A 15,899-nucleotide genomic window follows, 5' to 3' on the forward strand; every position below is an offset into this window, starting at 1 on the left:
CCCTTTGGTACCCTTTAGCGTGAAGCACTTGGTCCTCGTGTCAATGCTGCCACTCTACATACTGTGCAACGAAGGACCTTTACAACTGAAAAACACCAAATAATACCAAATTGGCAATTCAACAACTAGTAGAAGCCGTCCAAATCCATCGGTGACAGCCAGCAAGGAATCCTATTACTCCATAATTACCTTTGAAAAGCTACATTTCAAGCTGAAGAATATGCAGAGCGGCACTCAATGAGCCCTCTGATGACCTTCATTGTCTTCTCTGACACATCAGTTAAGATATTCAAAATTCAAAACATACCATTTCACAGCAGGGACACAGTAAAACAAGAGGATGCTGGCAGAGAAAGAGGCCGTGATCGTATAGTGGTTAGTACTCTGCGTTGTGGCCGCAGCAACCCCGGTTCGAATCCGGGTCACGGCAGCACGTGCAAGAGAAACCTCCCTGGTGTCTTTGCCTGCGCTTTAAGGTGGACATTTTGTAACTTGACGGCTCTCCATAAATTTACTCTGCAAAACTGCATATTCTAATCGCTTGATAGAGTAAGGCATCAGGAAGAAGATGTCAACACAATCAACTAACCTATGAAGGAATTCTTTTGAAATAAGGTCACAGGTCAGTATACTGAAAGTAGAGTTCATTCATTTTGGAGGTGATTTTGTGGTGAATTTTTCCACATTGCTGCAGTGAAATGTAACCAAATGTCTACCTGCAATAGAGTAAGGCATGAGAAAGAAGGTGCAAAGACAATGATGAAGTAACCTATGAAGAAATTGATTTGACATAAGGTCAAATGTCAGAATACCGTGAATGGAGTTTCCTCATTTTCGAGGCGATAGTAACGGGTGAACGTAGGGCTAGTGGCGCAATGGATAACGCGTCTGACTACGGATCAGAAGATTCTAGGTTCGACTCCTGGCTAGCTCGATGTACCCTTTGGTACCCTTTAGCGTGAAGCACTTGGTCCTCGTGTCAATGCTGCCACTCTACATACTGTGCAACGAAGGACCTTTACAACTGAAAAACACCAAATAATACCAAATTGGCAATTCAACAACTAGTAGAAGCCGTCCAAATCCATCGGTGACAGCCAGCAAGGAATCCTATTACTCCATAATTACCTTTGAAAAGCTACATTTCAAGCTGAAGAATATGCAGAGCAGGCACTCAATGAGCCCTCTGATGACCTTCATTGTCTTCTCTGACACATCAGTTAAGATATTCAAAATTCAAAACATACCATTTCACAGCAGGGACACAGTAAAACAAGAGGATGCTGGCAGAGAAAGAGGCCGTGATCGTATAGTGGTTAGTACTCTGCGTTGTGGCCGCAGCAACCCCGGTTCGAATCCGGGTCACGGCAGCACGTGCAAGAGAAACCTCCCTGGTGCCTTTGCCTGCGCTTTAAGGTGGACATTTTGTAACTTGACGGCTCTCCATAAATTTACTCTGCAAAACTGCATATTCTAATCGCTTGATAGAGTAAGGCATCAGGAAGAAGATGTAAACACAATCAACTAACCTATGAAGGAATTCTTTTGAAATAAGGTCACAGGTCAGTATACTGAAAGTAGAGTTCATTCATTTTGGAGGTGATTTTGTGGTGAATTTTTCCACATTGCTGCAGTGAAATGTAACCAAATGTCTACCTGCGATAGAGTAAGGCATGAGAAAGAAGGCGCAAAGACAATGATGAAGTAACCTATGAAGAAATTGATTTGACATAAGGTCAAATGTCAGAATACCGTGAATGGAGTTTCCTGATTTTCGAGGTGATAGTAACGGGTGAACGTAGGGCTAGTGGCGCAATGGATAACGCGTCTGACTACGGATCAGAAGATTCTAGGTTCGACTCCTGGCTAGCTCGATGTACCCTTTGGTACCCTTTAGCGTGAAGCACTTGGTCCTCGTGTCAATGCTGCCACTCTACATACTGTGCAACGAAGGACCTTTACAACTGAAAAACACCAAATAATACCAAATTGGCAATTCAACAAGTAGTAGAAGGCGTCCAAATCCATCGGTGACAGCCAGCAAGGAATCCTATTACTCCATAATTATCTTTGAAAAGCTACATTTCAAGCTGAAGAATATGCAGAGCGGCACTCAATGAGCCCTCTGATGACCTTCATTGTCTTCTCTGACACATCAGTTAAGATATTCAAAATTCAAAACATACCATTTCACAGCAGGGACACAGTAAAACAAGAGGATGCTGGCAGAGATAGAGGCCGTGATCGTATAGTGGTTAGTACTCTGCGTTGTGGCCGCAGCAACCCCGGTTCGAATCCGGGTCACGGCAGCACGTGCAAGAGAAACCTCCCCGGTGTCTTTGCCTGCGCTCGATGTACCCTTTAGTGTGAAGCCCTTGGTCCTCCTGTGAATGCTGCCACTCTACATACTGTGCAACGGCAGCACGTGCAAGAGAAACCTCCCTGGTATCATTGCCTGCACTTCAAGGTAGACATTTTGTAACTAGACGGCTCTCCATCCATATTCTAATCACTTGATAGAGAAAGGCATCAGGAAGAAGATGTAAACACAATGAACTAACCTATGAAGGAATTGTTTTGAAATAAGGTCAAAGGTCATAAAATGAATTTTATTCACTTCGGAGGTGATTATGAGGTGAGATCTCTGAAGGCAGGGCTTATGGCGCAATGGGTAACGTGTCTGACAACTAGCAGAAGGAAGGAATCCTCTTTCTTGATAATGTTACCCGATAAGTATCTTTGAGAACTTACATTTCCAGCTCAAGAACATACAAAGCAGCACCTGACGCGCCCTCCGATGAACATCATTGTTTTCTATAACACATCAGTTAAAATATATTCAGAATTTGAAGTGGCCATGGCTGTACAGTGGTTAGTATTCTCCATTGTTTTCGCAGCAACCCTGGTTAAAATCTTGATCATCGTAGCAGTTATAAGCTTATGTTGTTGCTGTAACATATTTGAGTCTCTGCTTCAGCTTACATCCTTTGAAACTGCCCAGAGCTGACCATTTTTCCTGAGGGGGAGAACTCCAGGAGATAGTCTTGCCCCCACTCCAGGAGTTCGGTTCCAGAACAGGTGCTGTGCATGGAGGCGAGCCCAACTATATCTTGTTAGCACCTCTCTACCTCCTGCACCAGTTCTGGTTCCTTCCCCACCAGAGAGGTGACATTCCACGCACCAAGGGCTAGTCTGGGAAGCCAAGGGTCAGGATGCTACCTCCTATACATCATGTTTAACACAAAGTAAAAAAAATGTCTGTGTTCATGTGTTAGTACCTGCAGCATTGCCAAGCTGTCATCAGTTTTGCCTCTCTGTGCTTCTATTTCTGCACCTTCGACCATCAAAAGGGCTTCAAAATTGAGTTCTCCCCTTTGTGCACATTCATGAAGACCCTCCTGTAATGCCCGGGCTGCCTCCTCATGAATGTTCTTACCTTCAAAATACACACACACAGACACACACACACATATATACAAAAAAACACAGATGTAATTCTACTGTATGTAATTTTACTGGCTAGACATTCGAAGGGGCTGAAAATATTTTCCCTTTCAATTTTCTCATACTTCACACTTCTGGCACTGTGCACATGGCATTCAGCCTTTTTTATGTTAAACACTGTGAAAGCACAAGGTATAGTAGTCGTGTGTGTATCTGTAGCATTTAGCATAGGAGGGAAGAATATCAACATTTAAACAAATGTAATGACTGTGATATTAGTTGAACTGTTCTAGCCTATACACCACTCAGAAAACTGGATTAGCACCACACTGGAACAGACCTTCGAAAAGGGTAGCAGAGTCAGGGATGTGTGCAGCCAGGCTGCGAACCAGAGCCAGGCGACATCGCAGCCACAGAAAATATCCAATTCTCTCACTGGCCTCAACTGCTCTGGGACAGTCTTCAATCAGAGGTTTTGAAACTCTGCAACCTTTAGAACCCTGTAGACAGGATTTAGCACACGCATACATACACCATGTATAATAAATCACCATATAACTGTTCGATAAGATGCATGTTTTGAAGAACTGTGAGACAAAGTTAATTAAAAGTTGATCTCTATACAGAAATGTATGTTACCAAGTGGGAAAAATTCTAAATGTTAATGACTGATTTAGCACATTTCCATACATACTTCTAATTTTATTTTGTTTATGTGTACAGTTGATTGCAGGTGGTTTTGCTGGTTGTAATGTTGTGATCTGTAATGTTTAACAAACAGTACACTGATATGGATTTTATATGCTTGATGTTTGTTCAAAAGTCAATTTATTTGATTTTGCAGCTAATTTATATAAAAAATCTACTGTACTTGTTCACTTCTCGTCCTTGTATTTGGTAGCTCAGACGCAGGTTTCTGAGGGCAAGGTATGGATCCTCTGATGATTACAGGAGATGTCTGCAGCAGCTCCAAGGAAGAAACTGCAATCTTAGAACTGAATGAGGGTGTTAAAATGGTTAGGACAGTCAGGAAATAAAAACATAAGCAGCTAAACATACACACAATACTCATGTATAAGTTGCAATACTGTACCTAAGTGCAGCATGTCCTTGCTGCAAGTACAGTTTGGCCTTCAGTAGATTGGACTCTATTGTCAGTTCCAGGTTCTCTATTTTGCTACATGACTGAAATGTGAGCTGCTGTGAAGCCAAGTGCAACAAGGAGGACACTCTTTCTAGAAGAAAGAACTGAACCAAAGGGGATGAAGGATATAGACAAGTTGACACAAAAAACTTTGAAAAAAAGTTGCTCCGTATTTACAGTAAGGTCCCAATAATATGAGAGTTCAATGTAGAAATTACAGTAAGTAGCAAACTCCTGAAGTAATGAAGATCTAATGGGACATTTCTAAGGAGTCTTACCTTAATCCTTCCGGAAGTGAGCTTCTCCTTCTCTCTATCAAGTGTCAGCACTTTTGGCTCTTCTGTGTTCAGACAGAAGTTCTCAGAATCCAGTGTGTCTTGTTCATGCTGTTTTGAGTTCACTGAAAAACTTGTATTGCTGACATAAGCTTCTCCTTCAACAGAATCTGGAAGACATTCAGATAATATTAAGAATTAAACGATTATTACCCTTATTAACATACAGATAAAAATAAAAAGTATAAGAAGTCTGTACATGCAACATCTATTGTATGTCTGTCTGTCCTGGGAGAGGGATCCCTCCTCTGTGGCTCTTCCTGAGGTGTTGAAAATTGATTTGATTTGATTTGAATGTAGCCAGACATGTTTATTTGTAAGACAGTCTGTTTGGGTTCAATACACTTAAATGAAAGATAACGTAAATAAAAAAGAGATGTTGTAATGTGCTCTTGCTTACTGACCTGGCACAGGAGGGCCATGTAAGGTGCCGCTGAGTGCCAGGACTAATTGAATACGAGCAAGGTTGAATCGGAGGCACAACGTAGATCCATAGAGCGTGCGGACCTCTGGAGCAAAGTCACAGTTCACAAGATCTTCCAAAGCCTAACCACAAGCACAACATACAGAGACATTAAACTCACAAGAAACTGAATTTAGCAAGCAGGTTTAGTAAGAGTTGAAAAAATATTCATTTCTTAATCTGTTAAACTTCACAGCTGAAACAGCTTAGGTGATTCTGTTATGTTCTATTAACAGCAATGACAATTGTAACTGCACCATTTAAACTGTGGCAGTATGGTACGTACTAAGAATCATTAATGTGATTAAGAAATCTTACATAGAAAGTACCTCAGCATTGTCCACAAGAGACTTGTTGCTATAGAACGTCTTCACAGGCTGCACAATAAGCACAATTTATAATAATTATTCACATGATGGCAAGTATAAATAAACAACATAACATTGTAGAGCTTCAACTATAAATCCATTATTATTGAATAATAATTATTTATTCAATAATAATCAACTATTAAATTCATCACCAACTACTGTATTTCAATGATTGATTCAATGGTTTAAGTGATTTTTGAAGGAATAAAAGTAAAAATGTTTAAATCATTAAATTTAAATATTTTCTGAAATTGTTACTCTTCAATTCTATATCTTCTGGCTGTAAACAAAACAAGACATTTGAGAATATTTTCTTACATTTCATTCACCAAACAAAAAAAAATCATCAGATGAATCAACAATGAAAATAGTTAGTTAGCTGCAGTGCTATAACAATGCTTTCAATACTGCAGCGAGCCAACACAATAATGAATATTTTGCAAAGCCCGACATGACACTGTTACAGAAATACTGGGACCCCCACTACTTTTTGAAAATCCAGATTAACAGTTAGACAGATCTCTGCTAGAGGGTTACAGGTAAACGACCAATCTACTTACAGATCCCATGAAAGATTGTAATTCATTGAATAAGAACACAAGGTCAGAATTGTAACTAAAAGTGTGAAAAGAGTTTGTCAACAACAGAGAGAACCGATTATTTTAACACTACCACTTGCGTGTGTTCGTGTGTGTGTGTGTTCATACTTGGAGATGGTCTTTGGTGATGCAGTGTCCAAGAGGCAGAAGGACACCTATTCCTTGTGTGAGCTGAACTGATTCCTTTACAGCTTCACTGAACAGATACAGTTTAGTCAGGGCCCGAATCTGTAGCAAATATCAACACAGATTAAAAATCCACCAGAATCCCGACAGGAAAAGCATTTAAACGTATATACAAACGACAACACAAATGCTGACCTTCAGTATTCTACCCTCAGCAGTGCGTCTAACATCTCTGCATACAGTCCCTACAAAATGGATGTAAAGGGCAAGCATGGGCAGTATCTGAAATACAAATAATATTCAACACTAAGTCAGTTTTGTTTCAGCTGAACATTGCACATAAAAGCGATGACAGACAGTGTTTATGTGTGTACCGTGATGTAGTAGCCTGTGCTGAAAAGCCAATAACAGATGAAGTTAAGGCTGGCCACAGTGGTGCCAAGGTGAACTCTGTGGGATTCAGAGAAAAGGTCGACCCCAGGAAGCAGCTCTTCGCCAATGATGTAATCAGCGTACTGGAAGTCGGCCTGGGGCTGAGCCAGGGAGCAACACAGTACACACTAGCACAGTGGATCACAAACATAAGCATGTCAGAATGTATGTACACAAACATTCAATAAAATGTATACAGACATGATAGCAAAAAACAAAGTAAAAAAAACAAAACAGGAAAAATCATGTTTGTGAGGAGAAGGATTGAAAAGGGTTAGTATTACCTTAAAGAGGTGAGCAGACAAGAGGCAACACCTTGTGCGCTGGCTGATATCAGAAGTGAAGACATACCTGCAGATCAAAAAACATCCTTGAGGATGAGATACAGAGGAATATGCTCACAACACACACAAATCAAATCAATTATCAAACTCCCTGAAACCTACTGTGCAATCTTAGAAGTGAGCACAGCAGCTTGCAGACATCCCCAAATGCCAGCCTGTTTCAGTGTCTGTTGCAGGGAGCCATCCCCAAAGGACACACCATCCCAATTCTCTACAGTGCTTGAACTCTGTAAGGCACAATCTACAGCTTTACTCCAGCATGAGTGTGCTGCCCTGGAGAAAAAAAAGGCAGGAATTATATTATCATAAGAATGCGAGGAAAACCATGAAAAGCTCAGCTTATATAAATCTGCTGTATGATTACAGGTAAATGCATGCAATAAAATACTGCAGGCTAGTTTCCACTCATACATGCACACTCAGCAGATTCTCACCGTGTGTTTCCATTGAAGAACTGTAGGTTTCCCATTTCATGCAGTGCTAGAACTCTGAGGGAGTCATGACTGTTGGCCTGGAGATATTCTGAGGAAAAAATGGAAGTACATACATTTCATTTGATATGAAGTTGCGGAGGAATTGCTCAGTTCCTGCAATTACAGGTCTAGCATAAAGGATTCAGTTGCATCTAGTGGCAAGGTTGCAGATTGCGGTCAACTGAATACCCCTCACCTCACCTTCCCCTAGGGTGACGCGTTATTATGGATCCTACCACAGTTCTCGCAAGACCCGCCCCACTCTGCCTCTGATTGGTTGGCTTTGTTGGTGGCGTTCTCTATGCTTGACTCAAACTGTTAACGTATACACTAGCTCTGGTAATGTCTGTTCTTTTGCGGTTCTTCTAGTCTTACAATACCTGGGGTGGGATCCACAATAATGCTACAGTTGGTGCTACAAATGCTAAAAACACAAAAGGGTCTCTTGAGAGCCAATGTTTGGTTTGTCCGATCTGGGCAACAGTAGAAACTGTGAATTAGGAGCTGCTCCCTGAATCAATTAAGGATTCTAAGTTTCAGATCATTATTCATTAAAGAACACATAATTATACATATTATGTTTAATTTCAGCCCCTAAATCCTACACACAGGACCTTTAAGTAAAAATAGAAATACCATTGTCTCAAAATACTCACACACATGCGTCCTGAATTAAAAATTTTACTCCAGTACAAGTACAGAAATCTTATAATGTACTTGCTATCAAAAATGAAAATACTTCATATGCAGAAAGGCTCCTTTGAAAGAGTTGTATCATTGTATGATATCATACTTACAGTGGCATGTAGGAGATTTCTGATGCTAATCAATATGGCTTTGGATACTTTGCATAATAGTGGATACTTTAGTAATATTGTACTGTATTATATCATAAAAGCACAGAATACTACATAGTAGAAGTAGAAGCATAAAGTAACACAAATTATCACAAAAATCATAATACTTGTATAGACTACAAGTCAGTCAAAATTGTACATACGTAATCTCAGTACTTGAGTAAATGTACTGGAGGTTTGGCTAACATGTTAAACTCAGTGCCCCACCTATTGGCCCTTTGTCAGTACTTCCCTGTTTACATAAAGTGTGCTATAGAAGTATGTTGTGTTCTTACTAATGGAGGTGGAGTATGCAGCAATGACAGTTGGAATGTGGTCAGGGCTAATAGGGAGGCTGTAGAGAGCACTTGCACTGCTGTAGTCCTCCTCTGTCAGGTCACATGGTTGGATATTTGGAGTAGCAATAACTACAGGACTGAAATCAACCAGGCTGGCAGAATGGCTGAGACGTCTGCTCTGACAGTGCTGAGACTGTGCTGCAAAGCCTGGAGAAACATGGGCACAGAGTTTCAAACTGTTGTTGTGTCAGTACGTGTGTGTGTGTGTGTGTGTGTGTGTGTGTGTGTGTGTGTGTGTGTGTGTGTGTGTGTGTATCCACTTAATCATCACTGAACTCACAGGGCTGTGTGTGTGCCTGAAGCAGCAGCAGTAATGAACGACTATGCTGGAAGACCTGAAGAGAATGTGGTCTCCTCTCAAGTGCCTGACGGTAACAGCTCAGTGTGTCTTCTACATCCAGAGGAACGCACACAAGGGACATGGAGTGCTGCATCTCTGCACCTTAGACACAGAACATATATGCATTAAAACATCATACATGCAAACACAACCTGTCTCATCTTTGCATTTTCAGCTACATACATTTTGGTTATTTTGCAGTTAATACTATAGTTTCACACCGTTCCACCATGCTATTTTTTAATACTTGGAACATTTCACTTGTAGGCCAGCCAGTATCAAGTACTTCTGCATCCAAACAATCTTTTGTGTGATTGAAATGTTTTGACATGACATGACATGAGGCTGGCTGTTCAAACCTTTAAGATCATCTGCATCCCAATGAGCAGAGTTTCTGAGTGCTGTTTGTTTGCAAATGGGCCGTTGCTGTGCAGGGCGAGGGGTCCAACCACTGAGCAGCTGGGAGCCTGCGTAGCTCCTGCAAGTTACCTGGAAAGAAAACAACACACACAGTATACACACATTTAATACAATACAGACAGTACATAGGTGTATGCAAAATAGATAGATTAATTAGTTATTACACTTTCAATAAAGCAAAAAAACAATTTATGGCGCTGAATGTAACTACACAAGCTCTGAAGACATTATCATCAGATTTAGGTTTTTTAAGGTGAAACTCTCGCCAAAAAGCAGCTGAGGCCTTATTTGTGATTGAATATGAGTCGAACCTTTGTGTAAATGCATAATTACGAAGAAAGAGGCACTTTTAGGATTTACCGCAGTTTCGTTTTTGGGCAAGCTAATTTTCAATAGGGGGCAGGGGCACTCTGACGCTAGCATCAAAATCGCTATTTTTAAAACACTAAGAAGGCTTGACACGACATGAAACTTTGCTTGTAGTATCACCAGGGTCTCTACAAATGAGCACATGAGTAGTTCAAAAACCTTCTTTTTAGTAAACTCTGCGTACACAAACAATGTTCTCAATGCTCGTGTTCATGTGTAGAGACCCTGGTGATACCACGAGCAAAGTTTTATGTCGTGTCGAGCCCCCTTAATGTTTCTAAAATAGCGATTTTGATGCTAGCATCAGAGTGCCCCTGCACCCCATTGAAAATTAGCTTGCCTGAAAACGAAACTATAGTAAATCTTAAAAGCGCCTCTTTCGTTGTAATTATGCTTTTACCCCAAGGTTTGACTCATATTCAATCACAAATAAGGCCTCAGCTGCTTTTTGGCGAGAGTTTCACCTTAAAAAACCTAAATCCAAAAACAAAAGCAAAAAATACAAAAAATAGAATTAGCGCCTTGCTGTAATTGTATGCCTCTACCAACCAGTCAAATTGCAGCTTACATTCATGTCTGTCCAGACTCTTGTATTACTGTATACGTAGTGAGGATATTAAAGGAATTTAATGAAAGGTAATAACTATATTTTATGGCAAATACGGAGGTTATCATGATATTGATATGAAGGATACCAGTAAATAATTTCCAGTGAGAGGTGTACAGATGACTGATAGAGAGCTTTGTCACAAGGTGCAAAGACAATCACCTGAAGCTCAATATCAGCAAAAGCAATGCTTCAAATATGGGTGTTGCAGCAAAGAAGCTACAAATTCTAAAATGTGGATGCCTTACACACATTTTAACCTGGTTCCACAGAAGATCTCTACAATCAACATAGGTTCGAGGTTTGTGCTACCTGCTTGCCAGTGGCCATTTGCGTCTTGACGTGGTGTGGTTGTGGGACAGCAGGTCCTCCGAAAGAAGTAATCCTTTCAAGCAGCCTCCTCTGAGCATGGACTAGTAGAGGAGTTATGATCAAAGCATAACGTTCTCTGGGATAGACATACAGATTTAGGCACACACACATAGACGCACGCACACACGCATGCAAACACACACACGGCGCACACACACACGGTGATGTATGATATTAAAAAGAGCAGTGCTTTGTGTTCAAACCCACTCAGTATGTTTACTAAGTGTTTCTCAGTGTTTTATGACAGGAACCTAGTCTAAACAACCGCAAATAAAAAAAATCTTATTCACCGTGTGTTTGAGTTGAATACTAAGGCAAAGTGGGCCAGGCTTTCCCATTTTCCACTATCATGGAGGCGTTCCAGAGTGTGCATCAGCAATGTGCGAACCCACCGCAGGTCCACCTGCGTGGTGTCATCCAGTGGGGCTGAGAAGTGGAGACTAGACTCTAATTCCTCCTCAGTAAGGTCACTGTCGTACAAACTCCACAGCTAGTAGAAAAAAAGATGAGGTTACACAATTAGGTGTGTTAGCAGCTACATTTGTGTATATAGTTTTATGTGACACTTACCCCTAGTTTGTCCAGCATGTCCATGATAAGGTCAGTAGCCAGCACCAGAAGCGGGGTGAAGGTGGTATGCAGCTGGTCTGCTGTGATAGGGGAGGAAGGCTCAAGCTGAGCAGCTGTCTGGACTAGGACAGTGATTCTGCAGCTCTGGTCCCACACAGTCTGACACACACACTGCAGAGTGGTCCAGTTGCTGCCACGATGGGCTAACACCTAGAAAATATGAAGAACAGACACATAAGATACAATCTAGTTCATAAAAATGAAGAACGTAAAGTCAATAGCACAAACACGGCATATTGTATAGTATGTAACTGAACAAACTGTAAACACACTGTGAAAAAATTGTGGGTTTCATACAATGCACAAGCCTGGTTTTACACTACATGATCACATGTAAAACCAGCATTTTTATAATTGTGTGTGAGTGTATGCCCATGTAAGTGTGTACAGCACCATAGCCCGTCGGAGATGTAAAGCGGCTTTGTTGAGTGAGTCGAGCAGCAAGGCAGCTGTGCATCTGTGCATCTCAATCTGCTGTTCCACAGTCTGCGATGAGTCCTCTCCCTCCTTGCAACCCTCCTCCGTTACAGAGTCATCAACTCTGACTGCTCAAAGAAAAGACGATGAAAGTGATGACACGCAGATCAGGTGATTTTTCCTTATATATTTTCAGAATGGTCAATTTTCCTCACCCTCCCTTCTGCTACTGTCTTTATGTGCAGCCATGTAGTCCCCAAGACTGGCATGCGAGGTGTCTCTCTCTGAGAAAACCTCATGCTGCTGCCGCTGTGAGTTCCTCCACATCAGGAAACCAGTGTCGGCCAGAGAGAAACACACAGGATTTAACTGGCTGTAACTGAAATAAAGCACATGCAGTAAATAGTATGAGTATGATAGGCCTACACACATGAATATGCCATATATGTTGAATAATCTTTTCTGTAAACGCTCATATCACATAAATAAAGAAAACAAATCCTACAACATTTGGGTTCATATTCCAAAAGCAACACTTAATGTCCCAAAAATGATGCAATCCTGCATGGAGCATATCAGCAATCAGCAGTTTGCCTCATACATTTAGCAACCCCTTGGACCATTTAATAAAAGTGATGCAACAGATAAATAGTTCCAAGAACAGGTCAAGTCCAGTAGTTGATATCTTGTGAGTGCACCTGTCCTGCAGGGCTCCTCCGTGCAGTTGGTCCAGGCCCTGGTAAAGCAGTGCTAAATGGGCTTGAGCCACGCTGTAGTTGAGGTTAGACTTCCACACTCTCTCCTCAAACCACATGTTCCTCAGCTGAAGCTGTTTCTTGTGGCGTTGCACCACAGATGACATCATGGCTAGCAGGTTCTCCACAGCGTTCACATCCCTACACACACGCAAGAGTTCCAGTGCACATGTGGTTAATGTGATCCAACATGTATCCAAAGATAAACATACACAAACACATAGCGTACCTCTTAGTTTTCACTCTCTGAAGCATGCTGTGTGGCATTTTCTGTTTTGGTTTCTTTCTTGTGTCATTGTGAGAAGGTTTGTTCTTGTTCTGCCACAAAAAATCCAGATAAAGTATTTATATTATATGTTAAGACATAGCAACAAGTGTGAATATGCTGAATTTTTATTAAATATTGCATTATATTTTAGTTGCATAGTTGTATTTTTACCTGAGGTGGCTCAGTTTCTTTTTGAATCCGAGCACTACATCTTCTTTTACTCTGACTGTTTCCTTCCAAATATTTGGTGGACAGTCGTATTTCCTCGTCACGCCTGACAAAGACAGAACCATTCTTATACTGTCAAACCTTTCTCAGCTTAGGCTGCTACTACCTATGATAAAGTGAAGTATGATTCCTAGAAAGCGGACAGCAATGCATTCTTTGAGTGTTAAAGTAAAATGATGATGAAAAAAAGCTGAAATCATTAATTTTAGATATAAGAGATATATAAAGTAAAAGCACACCTGGCAAGAAATTTAAATATGCTTTGACCCCACTTTAACACAAGGTCTGGTTGGCCCTCTTCCATGGTTCTCTGAAGAAGGAGTGCCGCAAACTCAATAATATGAGCCTTGTGTCTGAGTTTCATCACTATCAAGGACACACACACAAGAACACAGGCGTCAGTGAACGAGACTAAACATTAATAGAGAAAAGTTTGTGAGTGTGTATTACTTACCATCTTGATAGGCATCCTTTAATGTGCTGTTGGTGATCACATCATACAGTATGATGGGATCCTCAAAGCCAGTCAGTGGCCGTGGAATCTCTGAAGAAAAAAAGACAGTCATGTACAATGTGGAGTTCAGGAAAAATACTAATTGGATATATGTGTAACAACATTGATTGTCTATTATGCTGGACATAGTGTAGAGTCGTTAAAGGGATAGCTGAGTAATCTAATCAAATATCACATTTGGAACAGTCTTGCTAAAGAGATGAGTTATAATCCAGTGTAAGATTTGATGAATAAGCAAAGTATTTTTCATATTTTCATGATAAGAAAATATTGTATTATTAACAGTAAGTATATTATAGATGTATATTCAACTACAGTAAGTATATTATAAAACATAATGTACATTGTTCATTGTTCCGAAAATGTTGGAATAAAAGAGCCAGCATTTTTTCCAGCGAGCGTATTTTCAGCAAACGTTCAATTATTCAATTCAATTATAATAAAAAGTCAGACACTGTAAACATCTTGTTTTCAAAACCACCTTGCTTTCAACATATTAGTTTTTTTGTTTTTTTCTAACCAGTGAGTCCTAATGTGTGTGTATTTGCGTGCTTCCATGTGTTACCACTGTCTGCTAATAGGGCTGCTTCAGATGTGATTCTTGGCCTGTTCTTCCAAAGCAGTGCCTTCAGCTGAATATTTACGTTTGTTTCATACTCGACTGCTGCATGATCTGTCTTAGACTACACAGACACGCACACACACACACACACACACACACACACACACATACACAAACACACAGAAACATATGAATGATGGAGCAAAATATTCTTCATTGGCTAAAACTAGAATGGCACTGAGTAGAGCGCACACCTCTGCCAAGACCCACCAGTCCCCTTTAATTCAATCAAGCCTGATCCAATATCAATTAACACATATTCGAATTAGCTAGATTCTGACTTGATCCACATCAAATTGTACTTGCTCAAAGATACCAGCCAGATTTTTTTTCCCATCCTTTAGTAGTTTTTCATTAATCCTGCTGACAACCCAACCAATCAATGGACACAGGCGAAAACACAACCTCCTTTGTGGAGGTCAATATAGAAATATAGAAAGGAATCTAAATTGATTTCATTTCATTATCTAACATTATTCTCAAAGTGAGGATAAATCATGACATAAGTCTACACTGCTCCACTCTTCCTTACAGCCATCTGCAGCTGGGCATCATAGACCTCCTGGAGCAGCCTGCGACCACATTCCATCATCACAGAAGCCATCTGATGCTCCCTGAGCACACGTGATGCCTGGTCAGGGAGAACAGAGGAAATTATTTTGTGCAAGGCTACTGATTGGTTGTCTTTTGGGATACTAGGGAGCTGTAAGTCGCTATAGGTGAATGTGTCTATTAAACTCTGAATGTAAAAGGGAGAATCAATGTACTGGTAGTAAACTAGCAGTAGTGGTAGTGACAGTAATTTAATAGTGAACAGTAATTCAGTGTATAGTAATACATATGCTGTGTGTGTCTTTAAATGTAATTGTACTAAAAATCTGTGTTCTTTGGAAGCAAATTGTTGCTGAAACAAAATCAAGTTAAGAGTTTATGATATGATATTTCCTGCATGCAGCGCTCCCATTTTCAAGAAATGTCATTTACAGTATAACCTGAACATTATATGCGTGCAGACACACCTTCGACAGGTAGTAGGTGATGCAGGCTATCATGTGCATAAGTGACTCTGAGGTGCATCCAGTCCATTTCTGCTTGAGAATACCTGAATTCACCTCCAGAACTATCAGGCATTTGTTTAACACCTGACACAGACAGAGGCATAAACATGTGTATTATTAAAGCTATCTATTATGTCACAGAATATTAAGACTTGTATGAGTAAGGTTTTACATACCTGCACCACAGAGTCACAGGTGATCTGATGGAAGATTAGTGGTGCTAAGAGGCTGTAACAGTTAACTACAGCTTTCACGGCAGTGCTACCGTCATTCAACCACAGTGCAAGGTCCATGGTCACCAGCATTTGCTCACATTCAGCCAGTCTGGCTTCCTGCATACATACATGAACATATCATTTATTTATGTTCAAGT

At 40.6% G+C, this 15,899-nt stretch overlaps 1 protein-coding gene and 5 non-coding genes across 10 annotated transcripts in view; 5 read left to right on the plus strand and 1 right to left on the minus strand.

Moving 5' to 3' along the window:
* The window catches only part of cfap54 (cilia and flagella associated 54), a 74,610-nt gene that overhangs the window by 48,302 nt on the left and 10,409 nt on the right, over positions 1 to 15,899 (minus strand). For 3 of the 5 annotated variants that reach the window (XM_030438171.1, XM_030438169.1, XM_030438172.1), the window contains 30 exons: positions 15,703 to 15,858; positions 15,488 to 15,610; positions 15,001 to 15,099; positions 14,412 to 14,529; positions 13,787 to 13,876; positions 13,572 to 13,698; positions 13,276 to 13,378; positions 13,066 to 13,154; positions 12,780 to 12,977; positions 12,297 to 12,460; positions 12,058 to 12,209; positions 11,605 to 11,814; positions 11,325 to 11,524; positions 10,975 to 11,110; positions 9,626 to 9,755; positions 9,207 to 9,368; positions 8,864 to 9,073; positions 7,693 to 7,780; positions 7,361 to 7,531; positions 7,199 to 7,265; positions 6,857 to 7,042; positions 6,678 to 6,764; positions 6,465 to 6,584; positions 5,716 to 5,763; positions 5,328 to 5,469; positions 4,867 to 5,033; positions 4,538 to 4,692; positions 4,316 to 4,439; positions 3,785 to 3,944; positions 3,279 to 3,436 (listed from right to left, as the gene is read on the minus strand). In XM_030438171.1, coding sequence (XP_030294031.1) covers positions 3,279 to 3,436; positions 3,785 to 3,944; positions 4,316 to 4,439; positions 4,538 to 4,692; positions 4,867 to 5,033; positions 5,328 to 5,469; positions 5,716 to 5,763; positions 6,465 to 6,584; positions 6,678 to 6,764; positions 6,857 to 7,042; positions 7,199 to 7,265; positions 7,361 to 7,531; positions 7,693 to 7,780; positions 8,864 to 9,073; positions 9,207 to 9,368; positions 9,626 to 9,755; positions 10,975 to 11,110; positions 11,325 to 11,524; positions 11,605 to 11,814; positions 12,058 to 12,209; positions 12,297 to 12,460; positions 12,780 to 12,977; positions 13,066 to 13,154; positions 13,276 to 13,378; positions 13,572 to 13,698; positions 13,787 to 13,876; positions 14,412 to 14,529; positions 15,001 to 15,099; positions 15,488 to 15,610; positions 15,703 to 15,858 — 4,140 coding nt within the window. Of the gene's footprint in view, positions 1 to 3,278; positions 3,437 to 3,784; positions 3,945 to 4,315; positions 4,440 to 4,537; positions 4,693 to 4,866; positions 5,034 to 5,327; positions 5,470 to 5,704; positions 5,764 to 6,464; positions 6,585 to 6,677; positions 6,765 to 6,856; positions 7,043 to 7,198; positions 7,266 to 7,360; positions 7,532 to 7,692; positions 7,781 to 8,863; positions 9,074 to 9,206; positions 9,369 to 9,625; positions 9,756 to 10,974; positions 11,111 to 11,324; positions 11,525 to 11,604; positions 11,815 to 12,057; positions 12,210 to 12,296; positions 12,461 to 12,779; positions 12,978 to 13,065; positions 13,155 to 13,275; positions 13,379 to 13,571; positions 13,699 to 13,786; positions 13,877 to 14,411; positions 14,530 to 15,000; positions 15,100 to 15,487; positions 15,611 to 15,702; positions 15,859 to 15,899 lie in introns of those variants that run through there. The other 2 variants (XM_030438170.1, XR_003986442.1) reach the window with 2 other exon arrangements.
* trnah-gug (transfer RNA histidin (anticodon GUG)) lies at positions 359 to 430 on the plus strand. The gene has a single exon. It is a non-coding gene; the product is annotated as a tRNA-His (tRNA).
* Positions 862 to 934, plus strand: trnar-acg (transfer RNA arginine (anticodon ACG)). The gene has a single exon. It is a non-coding gene; the product is annotated as a tRNA-Arg (tRNA).
* On the plus strand, positions 1,299 to 1,370 carry trnah-gug (transfer RNA histidin (anticodon GUG)). The gene has a single exon. It is a non-coding gene; the product is annotated as a tRNA-His (tRNA).
* Positions 1,802 to 1,874, plus strand: trnar-acg (transfer RNA arginine (anticodon ACG)). The gene has a single exon. It is a non-coding gene; the product is annotated as a tRNA-Arg (tRNA).
* trnah-gug (transfer RNA histidin (anticodon GUG)) lies at positions 2,238 to 2,309 on the plus strand. The gene has a single exon. It is a non-coding gene; the product is annotated as a tRNA-His (tRNA).

Source organism: Sparus aurata, chromosome 13 (genome assembly GCF_900880675.1).
Source record: "Sparus aurata chromosome 13, fSpaAur1.1, whole genome shotgun sequence".
NCBI classification, from domain to species: Eukaryota; Metazoa; Chordata; class Actinopteri; order Spariformes; family Sparidae; genus Sparus; species Sparus aurata.